Raw genomic sequence first — 15,786 nt, 5'->3', positions numbered from 1 at the left:
ACAGTCTGACAAGGGGTGACTGAATTGTGAAGTCGAAGAAGACAAGAGTTTTCTTCTGTTCCCTCTCCCACCCCCTTTCCCTCCTCCTCTTTCCATATTATATATATGAAAAAAGAGAGGAGAGAAAAAAGAAAGAAAATCTGGACGGCAATAATTTATCAGGAGCGACTGTCACGCGCGCACAATACCTGGGATTGATGAGGCGAGTGAGCCAATCAAGAGGCGGGATGTGCGCCACGAGCCGTTGATTGGCGCCAGGGCACAACGGGGCAGCGCCAACCTGGCCAATAGGCACAGACGCCAAGCGCCACGTGACTCCTCCCCCAACTCCCATTCATCAAGGGGATGGTGTTGTCTTTTCAATTCATTTATCTGCAGGAATGATTGCCGCTATCATTCTCGAGCTCACCGCCCGGCTGATGAGGTGAAAGTTTCTCCCCAGGAAGATAAACCGCAAAAGACAATATTGCATGATTTGCGTTTGCAGAGGGGGAAAATATCTTCAGCAAATTCCCACACGCTGAAGAGAGAGAAGAGAGAAAAATAAGGAGTTTTTGCAAGTCCTCCAAACAGACTCAGAGACTATTTCATATTGAGCAAGTTTCGTTGTGAATTGTTTGTAGCTTGCTTTTATATATATTATTATTTCTTCTCTACTTCCATCGCCAGACGATGCTTCTGGACGCTGGACCTCAATATCCTACTCTAGGAGTGACTACCTTCGGATCATCCCGACATCACTCAACAGGCGATGTCAACGACCGAGAAGTGGGACTGGGGATAAATCCTTTCGCTGACGGGATGGGTGCTTTTAAAATCAGCCCCAGCACTCACGATCTCGCATCGGGTCAAACTGCCTTCACGTCGCAGGCTCCAGGCTACGCCGCGGCTCTGGGTCATCACCCCGGCCATGTGAGTTCGTACAGCAGCGCAGCATTCAACTCGACACGGGACTTTTTGTTTCGCAATCGGGGCTTTGGGGAAGCGGCGGCGGCCAGCGCCGGGCACAGCCTGTTCGCTTCGGCCGCGGCTGCGGGCAGTTTTGCGGGACCCCATGGACATACCGACGCTGCGGGGCATCTACTCTTCCCGGGGCTTCATGAACAGGCGACGACTCACGCTTCTCCCAATGCACATGTAATGAACGGGCAAATGCGCTTAGGCTTTTCTGGGGACATGTATGGCAGAGCAGACCAATACAGCCAGGTCACTAGTCCTAGATCGGACCACTACGCTTCGACCCAGCTACACAGTTATGGTCCCATGAATATGAACATGGCGGCTCACCATGGGGCCGGGGCCTTCTTTCGTTATATGAGGCAGCCCATTAAGCAAGAACTGATATGTAAATGGATAGAGCCCGAACAGTTGACGAATCCTAAAAAATCCTGCAACAAAACTTTTAGCACGATGCACGAACTGGTTACTCACGTAACAGTGGAACACGTTGGGGGACCAGAGCAGTCGAACCACGTCTGCTTCTGGGAAGAGTGTTCAAGAGAGGGAAAGCCTTTCAAAGCCAAATATAAACTTGTAAATCACATCAGAGTCCACACTGGCGAGAAACCATTTCCCTGTCCATTTCCTGGCTGCGGCAAAGTCTTTGCCCGATCAGAAAATCTCAAGATCCACAAAAGAACTCACACAGGTATGGCGAATGTATTTAAAAAATCAAGGAGAAATGAAATATTACGGAATGTTTATAACCGCTTCTATCTTTTAACTCGTTTAATCAGTCACTCGTTTATTCAGTAACAGTTTTATGAATACATGTGCAAATAATTATGTATATCAGAATAAAATTCACATGTTTAGCACTTTGATGTTCCTTAACTCTTGGTGCTCCTTGTTATGTTTGCTGTTCTGTAGATTGCAAGAAAATATATATTTACCGCGGTTCTGCGACATCAGATGTTATTCTTTAAAAAAAAATCAAAATTTCAAAGGGATTCAATTAACCTAACATATGTCGTGGTCGGGTTTATTTTCAATTAAATTATCAGCGATTCTTATTTTTTTTATCTAAACAGTAGAATAGCCACGGTTGCTTAGTTTCGTTACAAATTCACAACCAAAAGAGCACATACTTGTGCTTTCCCTCCCTCTAGTTTGGCTTTTTCATTGATTTTTTCCCTCTCTATAAATGTATGTTTGTAAGTGGACGTACAAAATCTGCGAAATCAACTTTCGTAGTTACAGACGTTCCACTCATGTAAATATATTTGCGCGTAAATATTATGTGCGTGTTTGTGTATGTGTATGAGCGCGCGTCCGAATCCATACGGGTATAATATGCGCCCACCTTAAACACATACATTTTCCAGAGTTTATAATCCTGTTAAAACTTAGTTCACAATGTGCGTTTGTGAAAGAAAATGCACTCGACAGCAATGTCGATGTTAACGGCACGTAATGGTTAGGTAGTTGTAAAGATTTAGTAAAGTCCAGATTTAACACTTTCTCGACTGTAAAACCTCCAGGGGCACTTAACAACAATTCACTTCACTGCATGAGATGTCCACTAACTCTTATTTTAAATAAACAGAATTGGAAACGGTTTAATTAAAGCGAAAATGTAAATAGAATTAGCAAATAATCATTTCCGTTGTCTGTTTAAAATGCTATTTCAGCATTTGCGTTACAAAGGCTGCTTCAATCTGTCAGAGAAGCTGTGCTTGTATCAGGGAGAGTCAGTGTTTTAAATAAGAATTAGAATCCTGAAAATAGTCTGGCAGGTATTTTCAACTTTATTCGAGGTATTATTGCAATTTAAAACAAAAGCAATAAGCATGTATATATGCATCTAAGGCCGCTACGGCAGCTGCAGCGTCTTGTAACTAGTCACTGTCGAAAATATAAATGAAGTAAATGATCAACATTATTAATCAGTGTTATTCATCTTTCATAAATTTTCCTGCAGAGAGGATTGGGACATAATCTAAACATACCGCAGTTATTTAGGATTTCAGAGGCATAGTTGTAAATTCGTGAGGGAGGGTGATCCAAAAATACGTATTTGTTTTCATGATGGCTGCTTTTCTTTGTGTTTTTTTTAAATAAGTTTAGTACTTTTTTATGTATACACACATACTTACTGAGCCATACACAACCACACACCCCTCCACACAATATAGCATATAGAATATATATGTAAATAATGAATTTCCAAAGAACTAAAATGGTATTAATAAAAATTGTCATCGTTGATAGGCGAGAAGCCATTCAAATGTGAGTTCGAAGGGTGCGACAGGCGTTTTGCTAACAGCAGCGATCGCAAAAAGCACATGCACGTGCACACTTCCGACAAGCCGTACCTCTGCAAAATGTGTGACAAGTCCTACACTCATCCCAGCTCTCTACGAAAACACATGAAGGTAATTAAAAAAATACGCAATTTGCATTGCAAAGTATTTAATAAATACAATATTCTGGGGGTATTAGGAAACAGGATAGTCATTTCGAATATCTGACAGCTCGGTGAAGATTAAATTATGGAGCAATATCCCTTTTATAACCTTGCATGGTGAATATATTTTATTCTTTCATAGGTCAAATTTAAATATCGCCTACAGTTATGAAAAATCTATCAGATATTTTTGCTATATTTGTTTACATAGCAACTTTTGGTGAATACAACATTATTGAAATAAATAATTCGAAAAGGCCTCAAAATGTTAAGCGATATATTATATGGAAATACATTTTACGTGTTTAATGGAAAACCCTCACACAAACGCTATAGTTGTTTATAAGGCTTTTTTTTATATGGTGGATGGTTTTTGTAGGTCCACGAAGCATCCTCCCAAGGGTCACAGCCTTCTCCTGCGGCAAGTTCTGGCTACGAATCCTCAACACCCCCTACCATCGTGTCGCCCTCCACAGAAAACCAGACCAACAGTTCAATGTCCCCGACATCTTCTGCAGTTCACCACACATCCAACCACAGCACGCTTTCATCGAACTTTAACGAATGGTACGTTTAAGTAAACCTACATAAAAATACAAAAAAATACAAAACTTTTCAAAAAAGACTCCAAAGTTACGATCGCGAGGAATCAAAGACAAAAAAAAAGCTGCCAATAGACGTCGAAAGGAATAATAAAAGAAGAAACCAAAACCTTTCAAAGGTTTAGTAGCGAATCTTAAAAATGCATGTAGGACGATGCTATTTTCTAGCCATTGCCAAGTGCTAGATTTAAAGAACGATCTGATAAAGCTCTGAAATTGCATGTGTTCTATGGCAGCAGCCTTTTTTTCTTTCCTTTTTGTAAATATAGAATTACTAGTTTAAGAGTCTAATGTTTGATTCCTGTACATAGACATATCACAGGGGATTTGTCAACGTGGTATTTGCATATCTGGGCGACGGTTGGAAAAATGCAATTATTTGTTTATGGATGGCAAAAAAGTTACTATAGTCGATGTGTACCAAAATGTGAATTACTTTGTATTTGTCTCAACTGAGCGTCAGAAAGTTAGCAGATACTATTGTTATTAATGTGCTTTTTGTATCCAGTGCAAACCTTTCGTCCCAAAGTCCAGTCAGAGTAGTGAAGTGTTCAAAGTGTTGCTTGTTATGTCAAAAAATATCGTAGTGCAAGCTTGAAACTCCGTGTTAAAATGTAACTTTGTTTTATGTAAGACTTGATATTAAAGCAAAATAAGAAATTTATCTGTCCATTGCCTTCGCAGTTGCGATAAATTTATGTATATATTCCCAATCTCCATATTTATCCGCATGTACGTAAATTACCGGTATTACGTGTTACAGATATTCGATATTTATGAAAAATGCATTCGTATGTAAAACCTAGTTTACAAACTGTTCCATAACATTTCGTACAATATTAAAGATTCCAAAATCCAATGCGCTGCATTCAGAATTTTTTATTCATTCGGCAAAATATTGCATGTCACAGAATAAAACAATCGAGGAAACATGGGGTAACTGAAAGATATTTTCTGGAATCTTTTCTGTTAAATGTTAACAAAAGTGCATTTTGAGAGAAAATGATGGAAGAAAACACCCCCTATGATCACTTGAAATCACTTAATTAATATTCATACCTACATTTTTGAAATCAAGGTTTTGGACCACTATTTTAAAATATTTTGAAATAACATTACCATACTTGCTTTCGGGGCCATAAACTATTAGAGGCAATAAAAGAATACCCCAATTCGACATAAATATTGGCGCAAGATATTATTTGTTGCGTGATGTAGTAACAACCGCCTGACTTCACAGGAAATTAGCGAAAGAATAATGTGTCTTTTTTTTTTGGTCGCAGTTGTTTCTGGGAATACGTTGACAAATATTTCCACCAACGTTGCAATTTTTTAAAACCACTGTATTTAAAATATATCAATAATAATTACAAACACCTTTTAAATATTCAATTATGACAGATTTCTCAAACTTTTTCCAAAGGTGAATGCATGTGTTTTCACAATTAAGTAAGGCCTTTGTAGCTTCATATCTTTGCGATTATAATCGTTAATAGCTGGCATTAATTGAAATCATTCCTAATTTATGTTCTTTACAGTGAATTATAACCAACGGTTCTAAACCCAACCACTTAGTACAAAATTAAATCTACAAGAAGACAATTTATTTTATGTAATCTGATTTTCTTTATGCGTCTTTACTTATTTAATTCCCATCCAGTCTAAAAAAAATTCCGTTCCATTCGATGATACTCTGATAGCAAATTACTAAATGAGGAAAAAATAAAAATCTAAATTACTTATGCTTAATGACTGTAGCCGAACGCCTGTTTCACTAAATCAGATTGTCTTCTTTGCTATTTACTTTGATAGATTTGCAGGCTATATTGCTTCCACTAACTTAGCTACGCTTGTTGGAACTGTTGGGCTTTGTTCTTCATTGTAGCTTGCATGACCGCCCCATTAAGCAGACAACATATCAACAGACAACACAAATCATGATGCTAGCTAAAGTTACGAATTCCCGTGATGTCCACGGAGTACACAACAGAAACTGACCTTCCGGGAAATGAGATTGATAGTTTAACTGTTTTTTTTAGTGATTGTAGTTGGTAAAACCTGTGTTATATGGTAAGTAGGTGGGTGAGACAAAAATATAATTTCATCTGTTCCAGGAATTGTAATGTAGCATTAAATGCAATTATATTCGTAAACATTAGCTTAGTAATCATACTCTGAAATGTGATGTTTGTATTTGATAACACCACAATAGCCTTAACTTGCTAATAGGCGTTTTGCGGAATACTGATTTTGCCGAGCGATGAGAAGTTTCGTCCAATATTTTTAGTAATTAATTTGCTTCAAGACATGTTTTTGAACCGACTGGCATGCTACTGAATAATAGCACTTTTGAAAATAATCTTACAACAGCCGATAACAGTCAGCCATAGCAGTGTTCAAAGTAAAAGCAAATCATAGAGCGCCACCTTGCAGAAAGAAGCGCTGTGAAGGCAGAGTAAGCTGCAAGTGGGCTGGAGCTCCACAGAGCAATAACATTAAAAAAGGCCATTCACATTTATGCATACGCATAGATGCATTTACATTTTTTTATTTGCCCATTTCTGGAGCATGGGGGGGGGGTACATCGAAATTAGAGCGTTAAATTAAAATACACGAAAAAAAAAACATCTAACCCATTTAAAATATCATTTCAATGGATGTTCCATGGAAGTATTTAATATGGGTTACGTAAATGCACAACATTGTAAGCCCCCTCCCCCAACTCCTAGCTATGCCGTACAGGAGAGCTTACTGTTTGTAAACAATTTTTAACCGGTTGCACTGCCGTTAATAGACCAAGCATTGTCAGTAGGAAATGGCACTGTTGTAATAATTTTTGATAAGTGAGTAAAAGAAACGAATTTGCAGAATTTATGATTTAGTGTCTGTGTGAAGCTCACCACTAGCAAGATAAAGGTTGCGTGAAAGGCGCAATGCGTTTTGAATCTGGCCTGCAGGTTGAAATGCTGTCCCTGCACGATAATGTGTCGTCTAGCTCCAGCTTAGGGCATCTGTCAAACGCACTGTCCACTCACTCCCTATATTCTTTAAGTTCACTTGTTCTTTAAATTATTTTTGTTGCAAATACCATATTCGATATTATTACTGCGCTTCGCCAATCCCATTGGTATGTTGTCAGTTTGGCGAATTGATTGAAACAAAAGTTTGGCACATATAACTTCCCTAAATGGAAATTAAGCACCAACGAGTATAGTTTCAATTTCAAGTCATTGCAAGCAATAGCCAATTAGCTGCAGACAATAGTAGGTTTTTAATTGTACGGACTATCACAAATGGGCCTGGGGTGTGTAGAAGAGCACCCTTACTGGCCGATGGTATATTATCTTATTGCTTAAATTCAAAATGTACTCAGATGGTTATTGCTATTGTTTCGTGGTTTTATCAGTTGTTGAGGCAAGCGGGGATTTGATATTGAATGTTCTGTAACAATATGAAGGTAAAACCGAGGATCACATTCTGAATTGTTTGATTCGGAAAATATACATCCACGTCTATTTGTGATTGAAATGTGGTGTCACTAACAAGTACAATGTATTGCTGTATGCGAGAAGTACCTAATACATTTTCTTCTACAGGACTTTAAAAAAAAACAAAAAAGACGTTTCCTATTAACATGAGACCGTGTTGGTGGTGTCTTTACTTTTGGGTTCCCTGCACGAATCCTCATTGTTATTGATCTAATATTGGAATCGTGCAAAATTAACAAAAGGGTCGGAATTTCACCGAAAACGTTTCTTTCCGTGTAGCGTTCTTAATAAAGCGAATACATCGGTGTTTCTAATTAACGGTTCCTATCCCTGTATGGGGGGGGGGGGGGGGTAAGGTAACTAAACGCACATGATACTAATAATTGCTATGTCCTAACCTTGTCTGTATGGATTGATTGGTCTGCATAGTTTTGGAGTAGGAGGGTTCGGTCTGTAAGAACTCTTTACTGGCTTATGATCTTGTTCACGCTGTTCATATTTTATCAGCTCGTATCTCTGCTAAACAGCCCCAGTCATAGAAGCCTCCTGTTTCATTGTCGACAACTAGAATCAATGCAGGTAAATAAGATAATTGGTAGGTATTTGTAAAAAAAGAATTCGGTATGTATATATTTTTTTTCCTGTGGTCACTCACTAAACATTGTAAATCGCGACCCGCCTTTAAAATTGAGTTTCGAACTTTTGCCTTTTATTTACTCGAAGAAAGTAGGTTGGCTACCATGGAGTCTGGAGAGCTGAGCAGTTCAATAAAGAAACACGAGCAGCCAGTGGAATATCGCTGCTATTTTTAACATGCAGCTGGAAGCTGTCATCAATTTGTAATATTTATTCCAACGATAGAATGATAGGACGGAGACATCGCGCGGAGTTTCCAGATGACGCACTCGGCACAAAAAGAGAGGTTTAAGTGGAATTAGTATCAAAAACATGCTATATTTCACGTTACAACTCCCGCCATGGAGTTGTAACTAGGAGGGACAAACAGTTAACAGTTTCACCGACGTCGTGGTTAAAAGAAAAGAAAAAAAATGTTTGCCGCTATATATTTTAATTATTTTTTTCGTGCTTTTTTTTTATCTCAAATGATCTTTTTTTTTGCACCATAGAGAAATCTGTGTTTGTTTTTAAAAAATCTGATACTTCTGTCTGGTGGAGTAACAGTGTTGTGGAATAGCCAGTGGTAGTACATGCGCAGTGCGCTTTGTGGAAATATGGCCAACAGTGCTACACGTGCTGGTGAATATTTATTATAATCACCTTCTACTGACCTTACAGCAAACGCTGTCCACTGATTCCGAACAGGACAAATTAGTTGCCAGTCACTTATGGCAGCTTTTAATACAGGTTAATGCGATACTACAATAATTAAATCTGCATAAATTATGATACTTTAAATGTCCCCGCATACATATTTATAATAGCAATTGATACGCAAGCAGCATTGAAATGTTAAATTACGTTCCTCATTTCCTCGATGTACAACATTTAGCCAAATCAAGATATTTAATTTATTGATATACACATTTAACATTTTCAGCCGTCTTGTGCAAGAAATGTGAACGTCACTTAGCTATTCAAAAACACGGACCTGAAATCTTTAGCATGTTGGGATAATGTTCACATTCTGTCTGTATTTTAAGGGTCCGCGGGGAGCTTATTTGGACCTTACCAGCATTTCATAAAACGTTTCCAAAATGTACAATTGCAATTTTAAGGCAGAACGACGATGGATTTCCTATGTAAATAATGACTACTGTCATCGAGGGGTAGACAAAGTGAAATTTTAAATCATATAGTGAGCCAAATTATTCTTGCTGCATCTAAACATGTTTGTGTGTACGCAGGAATATTTACATAGCCGATGATGATGCGATAATAATATGATTATCTTCGGTATTTTACGGAATTATTGCAGTTCATATGTCAGAACAATAAATAATCTGTTGGTCTATTCAATCTGACTGTTCACTAGGTCCAGTCCAAGCAATACGTCAACTTACATTCGCTTTCATAACAACCATTTAATAATTCCAACATCGATTAAAAATGTTTCATTTTAGTTGTCGAGATTTATAAACGCTCCCATGTTATTATAGCATGAATTTCAGTGAAAACGATGGACTATATTATTAATTGTTTTGTGGTCAAAATATGCCGATAGCAATAACTATAAATGTAAGTTCGCAGAAAGATGCAAGTCCAACTCATAATAAAAGGACTGGACAATTTGTGATTTTTAAAATGTTGCATTTGCTCCTCACTTAATCTATTAGGCAATGAACAACGCAATCAAAGAACATTAAGCAGTTGATTTACGTACATGAATATATGCATTTTACATTGTTTTTTAAAGTGAAGATATGAAATACCTTTTGAAACACATCGGTTGCATTTGAGTTGCCGTGATCAAAAATACATAATATTATAAACCTTATTTTTTACTTTGAGAATATGGAATGCCAACACCAGGAGAGCATGTAAATAATCAGCAAGCAAGATGAATTTATGGTGTTTTGATATTTTAATGTAGGATTTTCCGCGGGTTTTCCTCGGCAGGATTTCGAATGTGTTGGAGGTAATGCAAAATTATTTATCATGTTGGCGTCGTGAGTTGTTTTTCTTTTCTTTTCGGCAGCTAATTTTGGTCCGAAAGTAGCTATTAGCCAATACCCAATAAAGCAATGTTGTAGTTTGTCGTCTGTAGTAGGCAAACATTTAAAAATAATAATTGTAACACTAATAAATACGGCATGTAAAAATAAACAGACATTATAAAGTTGAATAAATATTGCTATTACCGACTGAGGTAAAATTGTTGATGCTGCTATAATATCCTATTTGCAGCAGCAATTTTATTCAACTTTAGTATTTGAACTGTATGCTTACTAAAATATCCATAAATTGCATACACACGTAAGCACAATGCTCAAGGCATTCCTTAACATCTTATTTATCCGCAGAACCTAATAACGGAAATAATCTATAAACTCTGATGTGATGACAAATTCCTTATATTCACCAAGGAGAGATTCGCTTGTTTTAAGATATACAAGGATTGTGTTCTTTATAACGAATACTCTATTTTTAAAAGATCCAGCTTTATTCTTCTGTGGGTATGCAAACAGAATTTTGAAAAGCAACACCTTGCAGACCTACACAAGTTTACCCAAAAGTGCCTGAATATCAGGAAGAATATATTTATGTTTTTCATTAATCCTACGCTCCAATTTCAAAACTATATATCACTATTAGTATAGAGTCATTTTCTCAGACTGTTTCCTCCGCAGAAACCCAAGGCAGCAACAAACTGAAAAAGCACTACTTTTGAAACTGCTATTGGAAACCATTTAGGGAATCAGTAACTATGTAGCTAATTGAAATTTGTGATTTATAAACGCGCTCATTTTAGGTGTATTGTAGACATCGGGGAAAACAATAAAGCTATTATTAATCGTTATATATTCAGAAAATATGACGATTGCAATAACTGCAAACGTAATTTCGCATTTCATAGAATATCCGACCCACAGTAAAACGACTGACGAATCTGTTAATTGTTGTGCTGTTTTTCTCTCCCCCCCCCCCCCCCCCCATCTATCAGGCAATGAACATTACAGATTGTGAGGCACCAAGGATTTTGAATGTTATTTTTTTTCCTGATTGATTAATGACGAGTTGCATGTAATGTAAAAACAAACATGAATTAATTCATCAGAATTTTCGACTAAATTATTTTGGAATTAGTTATATTTGTATATGTTTATTTGCATATGTTGCGTTTACATATTGTTGACTATGTGTTGCACTGGTATTAAATGTTTTTGAAATAAAACTATGCGGTCGTAGTTTGCTATAGACTACGTTTTGCAAATCCTCTGGAAACTCACAATCGAAGTATAAAACATATATATTTCCCAGTGCGAGGTCGTTTGCTTAAACTGCGAATTTGCTTAGTTTGGGCTTGTTGCTAAGGAAGTTCTACCACGATGACGAAACCCCACAATGGTTTATGTGAAAAGTGCTTTAATGCTGAGCCCAGTTAAACACTTACGGCGATGGCACTTGTTATTAACTAAAAAGTTATAAAACAAGCAAGTAACCCATCGCTCAATTATGAATAGCATTTCTTTTTGTCTATGAATTTGTGAACAAATTAGTTGAAACGTTTACACATACGGTGGAAATTATTATTTCGTATAAATATGCAGACAGGAGAGAAAAGCAAAACAGGTATAGATACCGATTTGTTCTATATAGCTATCTGCGATTTTAAGTATACATAAACCAGAACGATATGATATAAAGATTTATTGCCCATGTGGTGCTGGTTAGAAGCCTGCAGTGATAATCCATACTGTTGTTGCGGGTAATTTTATTTTCTTGCTGTGTTTATTCACGGTCGCTCTGTATCTCCCTGCCAGTGATTCCGGGTGAGAGGTTACTCTTAATAACTCACTTGCCTACACTCGACGTGCACTTGGCTTCAATTGCCCTCTGCATATTCTGATTGTTTATTTTTATCCGTGGGGGGGGGCAACTTTGCCAATAAACTTTTTCTTTCCTTGCCTTTGTGCATGCAAATTTTAAAATGTCAATGAAATATTGAAATAGAACCTCATTATTAATATTTCGAGCAGATATGAACTGAACACAATTTTGCATGACTCGATTCAACAGCAGGCTGTTGTGCGTTTGCAAAGAACACATTTACAACGAATAAAACTGCACGGTGCACGCCACTCTCCAGGTCACCCATGCACCACTTGCGAGCCCCACAAGTATATAATACTTGCGCGTCTCGCGGTCCAATCACATTCTACCCCCTCCACCTGAATCGCATGGACACCCTTGGTCGTCTGTAGCCAGATGGTCCAATCCCAGGCACCACTGCAGCCAATCATTTTCCACCCTACGTTCTGTGCGTGATTGGAACAGTGTCGGGTGATTCCCGCCTAATTTCCACGCACACAATTCTGCCCACGGTGTGCGTGAACCACAAGCTCGAGTTTCTCCCCAGCCTTAATTCACAAGGTCTGTCTTATGGATCATTCAAGTCTACCATGAAAATATTTATTTTGAATCTGCATTTTATTTTACAGCAGGATCTAACCTTCTGTCAAATCCAGTGGAGTAGTTACCATTGCAGGTTAAGGTTAACAACCCAAGAATGTGGTAAGCTCGGTGCAAACGAAGAACGTTTTCATCACACCCCGCCCTCCATATGCATTTGACAAGGACATGTTAAGGATCATCGGCTCTGGAAAGATCATAACGACAGCAAACTCAATTGAACAAAATGAAGCCAAAAACAATACAAAACAATTGTCATGATTGCAAAATTAAGTTTGTGTGTGTGTGTACCGGATTTTTTAATATACATAAATGAAACTGCTGGAAATGTTTAGCACAGGAGATCAGAGGAAGAGAGTTAATATTTCTGTCTGATTAGATGAGCTGGTGTAGCCATGCCTTCTCTCCAACAAAACAGTTGTAGAAACAGCAGCTTTACATCAGACACACATGGAGGGAGAATCTTGTTAGGTCCTTAAGTCCAGCCAAGTCCAACAACAGGTCTCCAAGAAGATGCCACCCATTGCATCCAACACGCATTGAATGGAGCACAATCAAAACTTGACTTAAAATGCAGCTGGCAGTTCTTTGCATCCCAGGGGAAAGTAGCCAATCTTTTGAGTGAGAAAAGAGAAATAAAAAGTTGCTCTTAGGAGCTGATCAAGCGGTGAAATTAGGCACCAGAAATAATAATAGTGATTGTCCGGACTGGCCTAACCCTGTTTAAGGTTTTCTCCCAGACTTGTCTTTGCCTGCAATAATTAGAGATAAAAAAATCCAATACCGCCTTAAATAGTCCATGAGATGTATGAGTTTGTAAAAACAAAGCCTGATGATTTCAAAAAGAAGATTGAGAAAAGAAACTTGCAGGGCTATGAAGAGTTGAATAGTAGAATAAAACTCATTGGTTTTCTGTGCTGAGCTTATACATGGACTTGATAGGCCAAATGGCCTTCTTTATGTGATGATGCTTTGATGTCATGACTCTGGTAGAGAACTCAACAAAACCTACAAAAATGAGTTTGTCTTGATAAAAACAGAAAATGAAATATTATGAAACAATAAAAATGTGATGTTAGTACATAACTTCTTGATCATTGGATAGATTTCTTTATTAATCTTTATGGATAAATGAACTAACTGTGCATCCAGAAATCTGTGCCCAATTGAACATGGAGCTTGTTTGTCTTCCAAAGAACTGCTTGAAATTTGCCAATGAGTTATGGAAATGCCAGCAGACATTGTTGGAGGTTTCTAGCTGTTTACCAAACCAAGAGGCAATTCTTAATAAGATTCAAGCATGAAAAATCTTTAATTTTGTTATTAGGCAATGGGACTTCCTGACACCGCAATGCAATTAACTCCTTTCTCATTGCTGGTGTGATCAATAAATAAGATAAGAAGTTGGTGGATTAATATGGATGGTAACCTGCTCAAATTCCTCAGTCTGGCTTTACTGTAGTTGATGGCAATTTATGTTCTTAAACTCCATTATTCCAGCCTGAGCTAGAACTAGGAAGGTTAACCGGCCTGTTAATGATGAAGTTCTTGATCCAATGTTCCCAGCATCCTGCTTTAATATTCTTTCTAATATTCATTTATACATACATTGCTCATCCAGTGACATTTGATCTAAAGGTGATGCCTTCTCTAGTTAACCTTGAGGAATCAATTGCTTATGATTCAATTGAGGAATCAATTTGAAGGTAAGACAGTCAACATTTTTTTCAAAAACTATATAAATATTTATAATAGTAAATTTATAATAGTAAATGTCAAGTAATTATTGTAAGTATTCATTAGATCTTATTCTTGAACTGCAAATGTTTCCAAAACAATACACAAACATTTTTATTAAAAATGTCCTCCCCCATTGTTCAGACAAAACCCATGTTATTATATTATTTTGTTAAATGCTAGGTTTAGCTGAATAAATTTCACCTTTGAGGAATAACAGCCTACAGCTCAGATGTATCAATCTTGTATTTCATGTTCCAATTTGACCTATAACATTAAACATCAACATTTTAACTTGCAACAAGTTGTTATCCATGTTGCACAGAATGTACATCATGAAAGAGTCATCTCATTGCAGATGAGACTCTTTCTTTTGGACTCTTGTGCAACTAAGTTATCATACTCAAGTTTCCCACGTGTTACTGTGAGATGATGATAACCAGACATATATTTATAATTTTTAATACAGTACATTTACACGTAACAGTATAAGATTTTGATGGTAATACAATCTGACCTATCAAACTCACCTGTTTCTTAATCTAAAAATTCTGACTTACCATCTATTATGTGTCGATAGTGATAACATCATAACTTTGATATATACTTTTCTTCTCATTTGGCATCAATTTGTTTCATTGAATACTGCACAGTTCCAATAATCTTGTATCCTCCGGAGCTTGGTGGTATTGAACAGATAGATTTTCTGGACTATTAGATCTTATTTCTTTTACTACTCTTACAATCTTTTATTTCACTTTGTTTGTGGTGTTAGATATTTCCCATTAATTGGTCAGTTTAAATGGTACATTGGAACAGGTTCACTAGTGAGCTTCATTGGCACATGTGAATGAGGGTCCTTGCGACTTAAAAGGAGGAAAGGAACAGAAGCCCAATGTATTTAAGAGGACTGTGGGGCCAGTGAAATTTCAGAATAGTGAAATAGGGATATATCAGATTTTTGCTCCAGTTTGCAAATTTGGAGATAATTAAATAAAATGTATCAAGCTCATTTTTAAAAATATGGTATCACAATAAATCAAATTGAATTAAGTAGTTGAATTTTAGATCATGAGTTGGGGCTGGTCTTCCAAATTTTTCATAGGAAATTGTCCTTGCAGCACAACTTTCAATTGAGTGAATGCCCCTGATCATGAAGTAATGCACTTAATTGGGATTTTTAAATAAACTAAATTGACATCATTATGTTCCATGCTAAGGGTGAGTAAACCTAGTTGGTGAGAGCAGTTAATGCTGTATGTGTAAAGTTTTATCTGGAATAAGTTTGATAATGCCTGGCAAGTCTGATTTAAAAAAATTGGAACTATTCAGCACTTTCTTTTAAAAAGAAGAGTTAAATTAGAATTCATGTTTGCTACTGTATTTAAAGAGAGAATGCACTGTGGCAAACTTCCAATCATCTGGATGACTTCTCAGATTCATTATGTGGGGCACTGGAACA

General features: G+C 37.1%; 1 protein-coding gene across 1 annotated transcript; it reads left to right on the top strand.

Moving 5' to 3' along the window:
* The first annotated feature begins 672 nt into the window (after positions 1-672).
* On the top strand, positions 673-3,983 carry LOC132404448 (zinc finger protein ZIC 1). The gene is made up of 3 exons (XM_059988605.1): positions 673-1,648; positions 3,211-3,374; positions 3,786-3,983. The coding sequence occupies exons 1-3, from the start codon at positions 673-675 to the stop codon at positions 3,981-3,983; spliced, it is 1,338 nt and encodes a 445-aa protein (XP_059844588.1).
* Positions 3,984-15,786: the final 11,803 nt, after the last annotated feature.

This window comes from Hypanus sabinus, chromosome 2 (assembly GCF_030144855.1).
Source record: "Hypanus sabinus isolate sHypSab1 chromosome 2, sHypSab1.hap1, whole genome shotgun sequence".
NCBI lineage: Eukaryota > Metazoa > Chordata > Chondrichthyes > Myliobatiformes > Dasyatidae > Hypanus > Hypanus sabinus.
The sequence above is the reverse complement of the archived record's forward strand: the minus strand, read 5'-3'. Positions and strand labels throughout refer to the sequence as shown.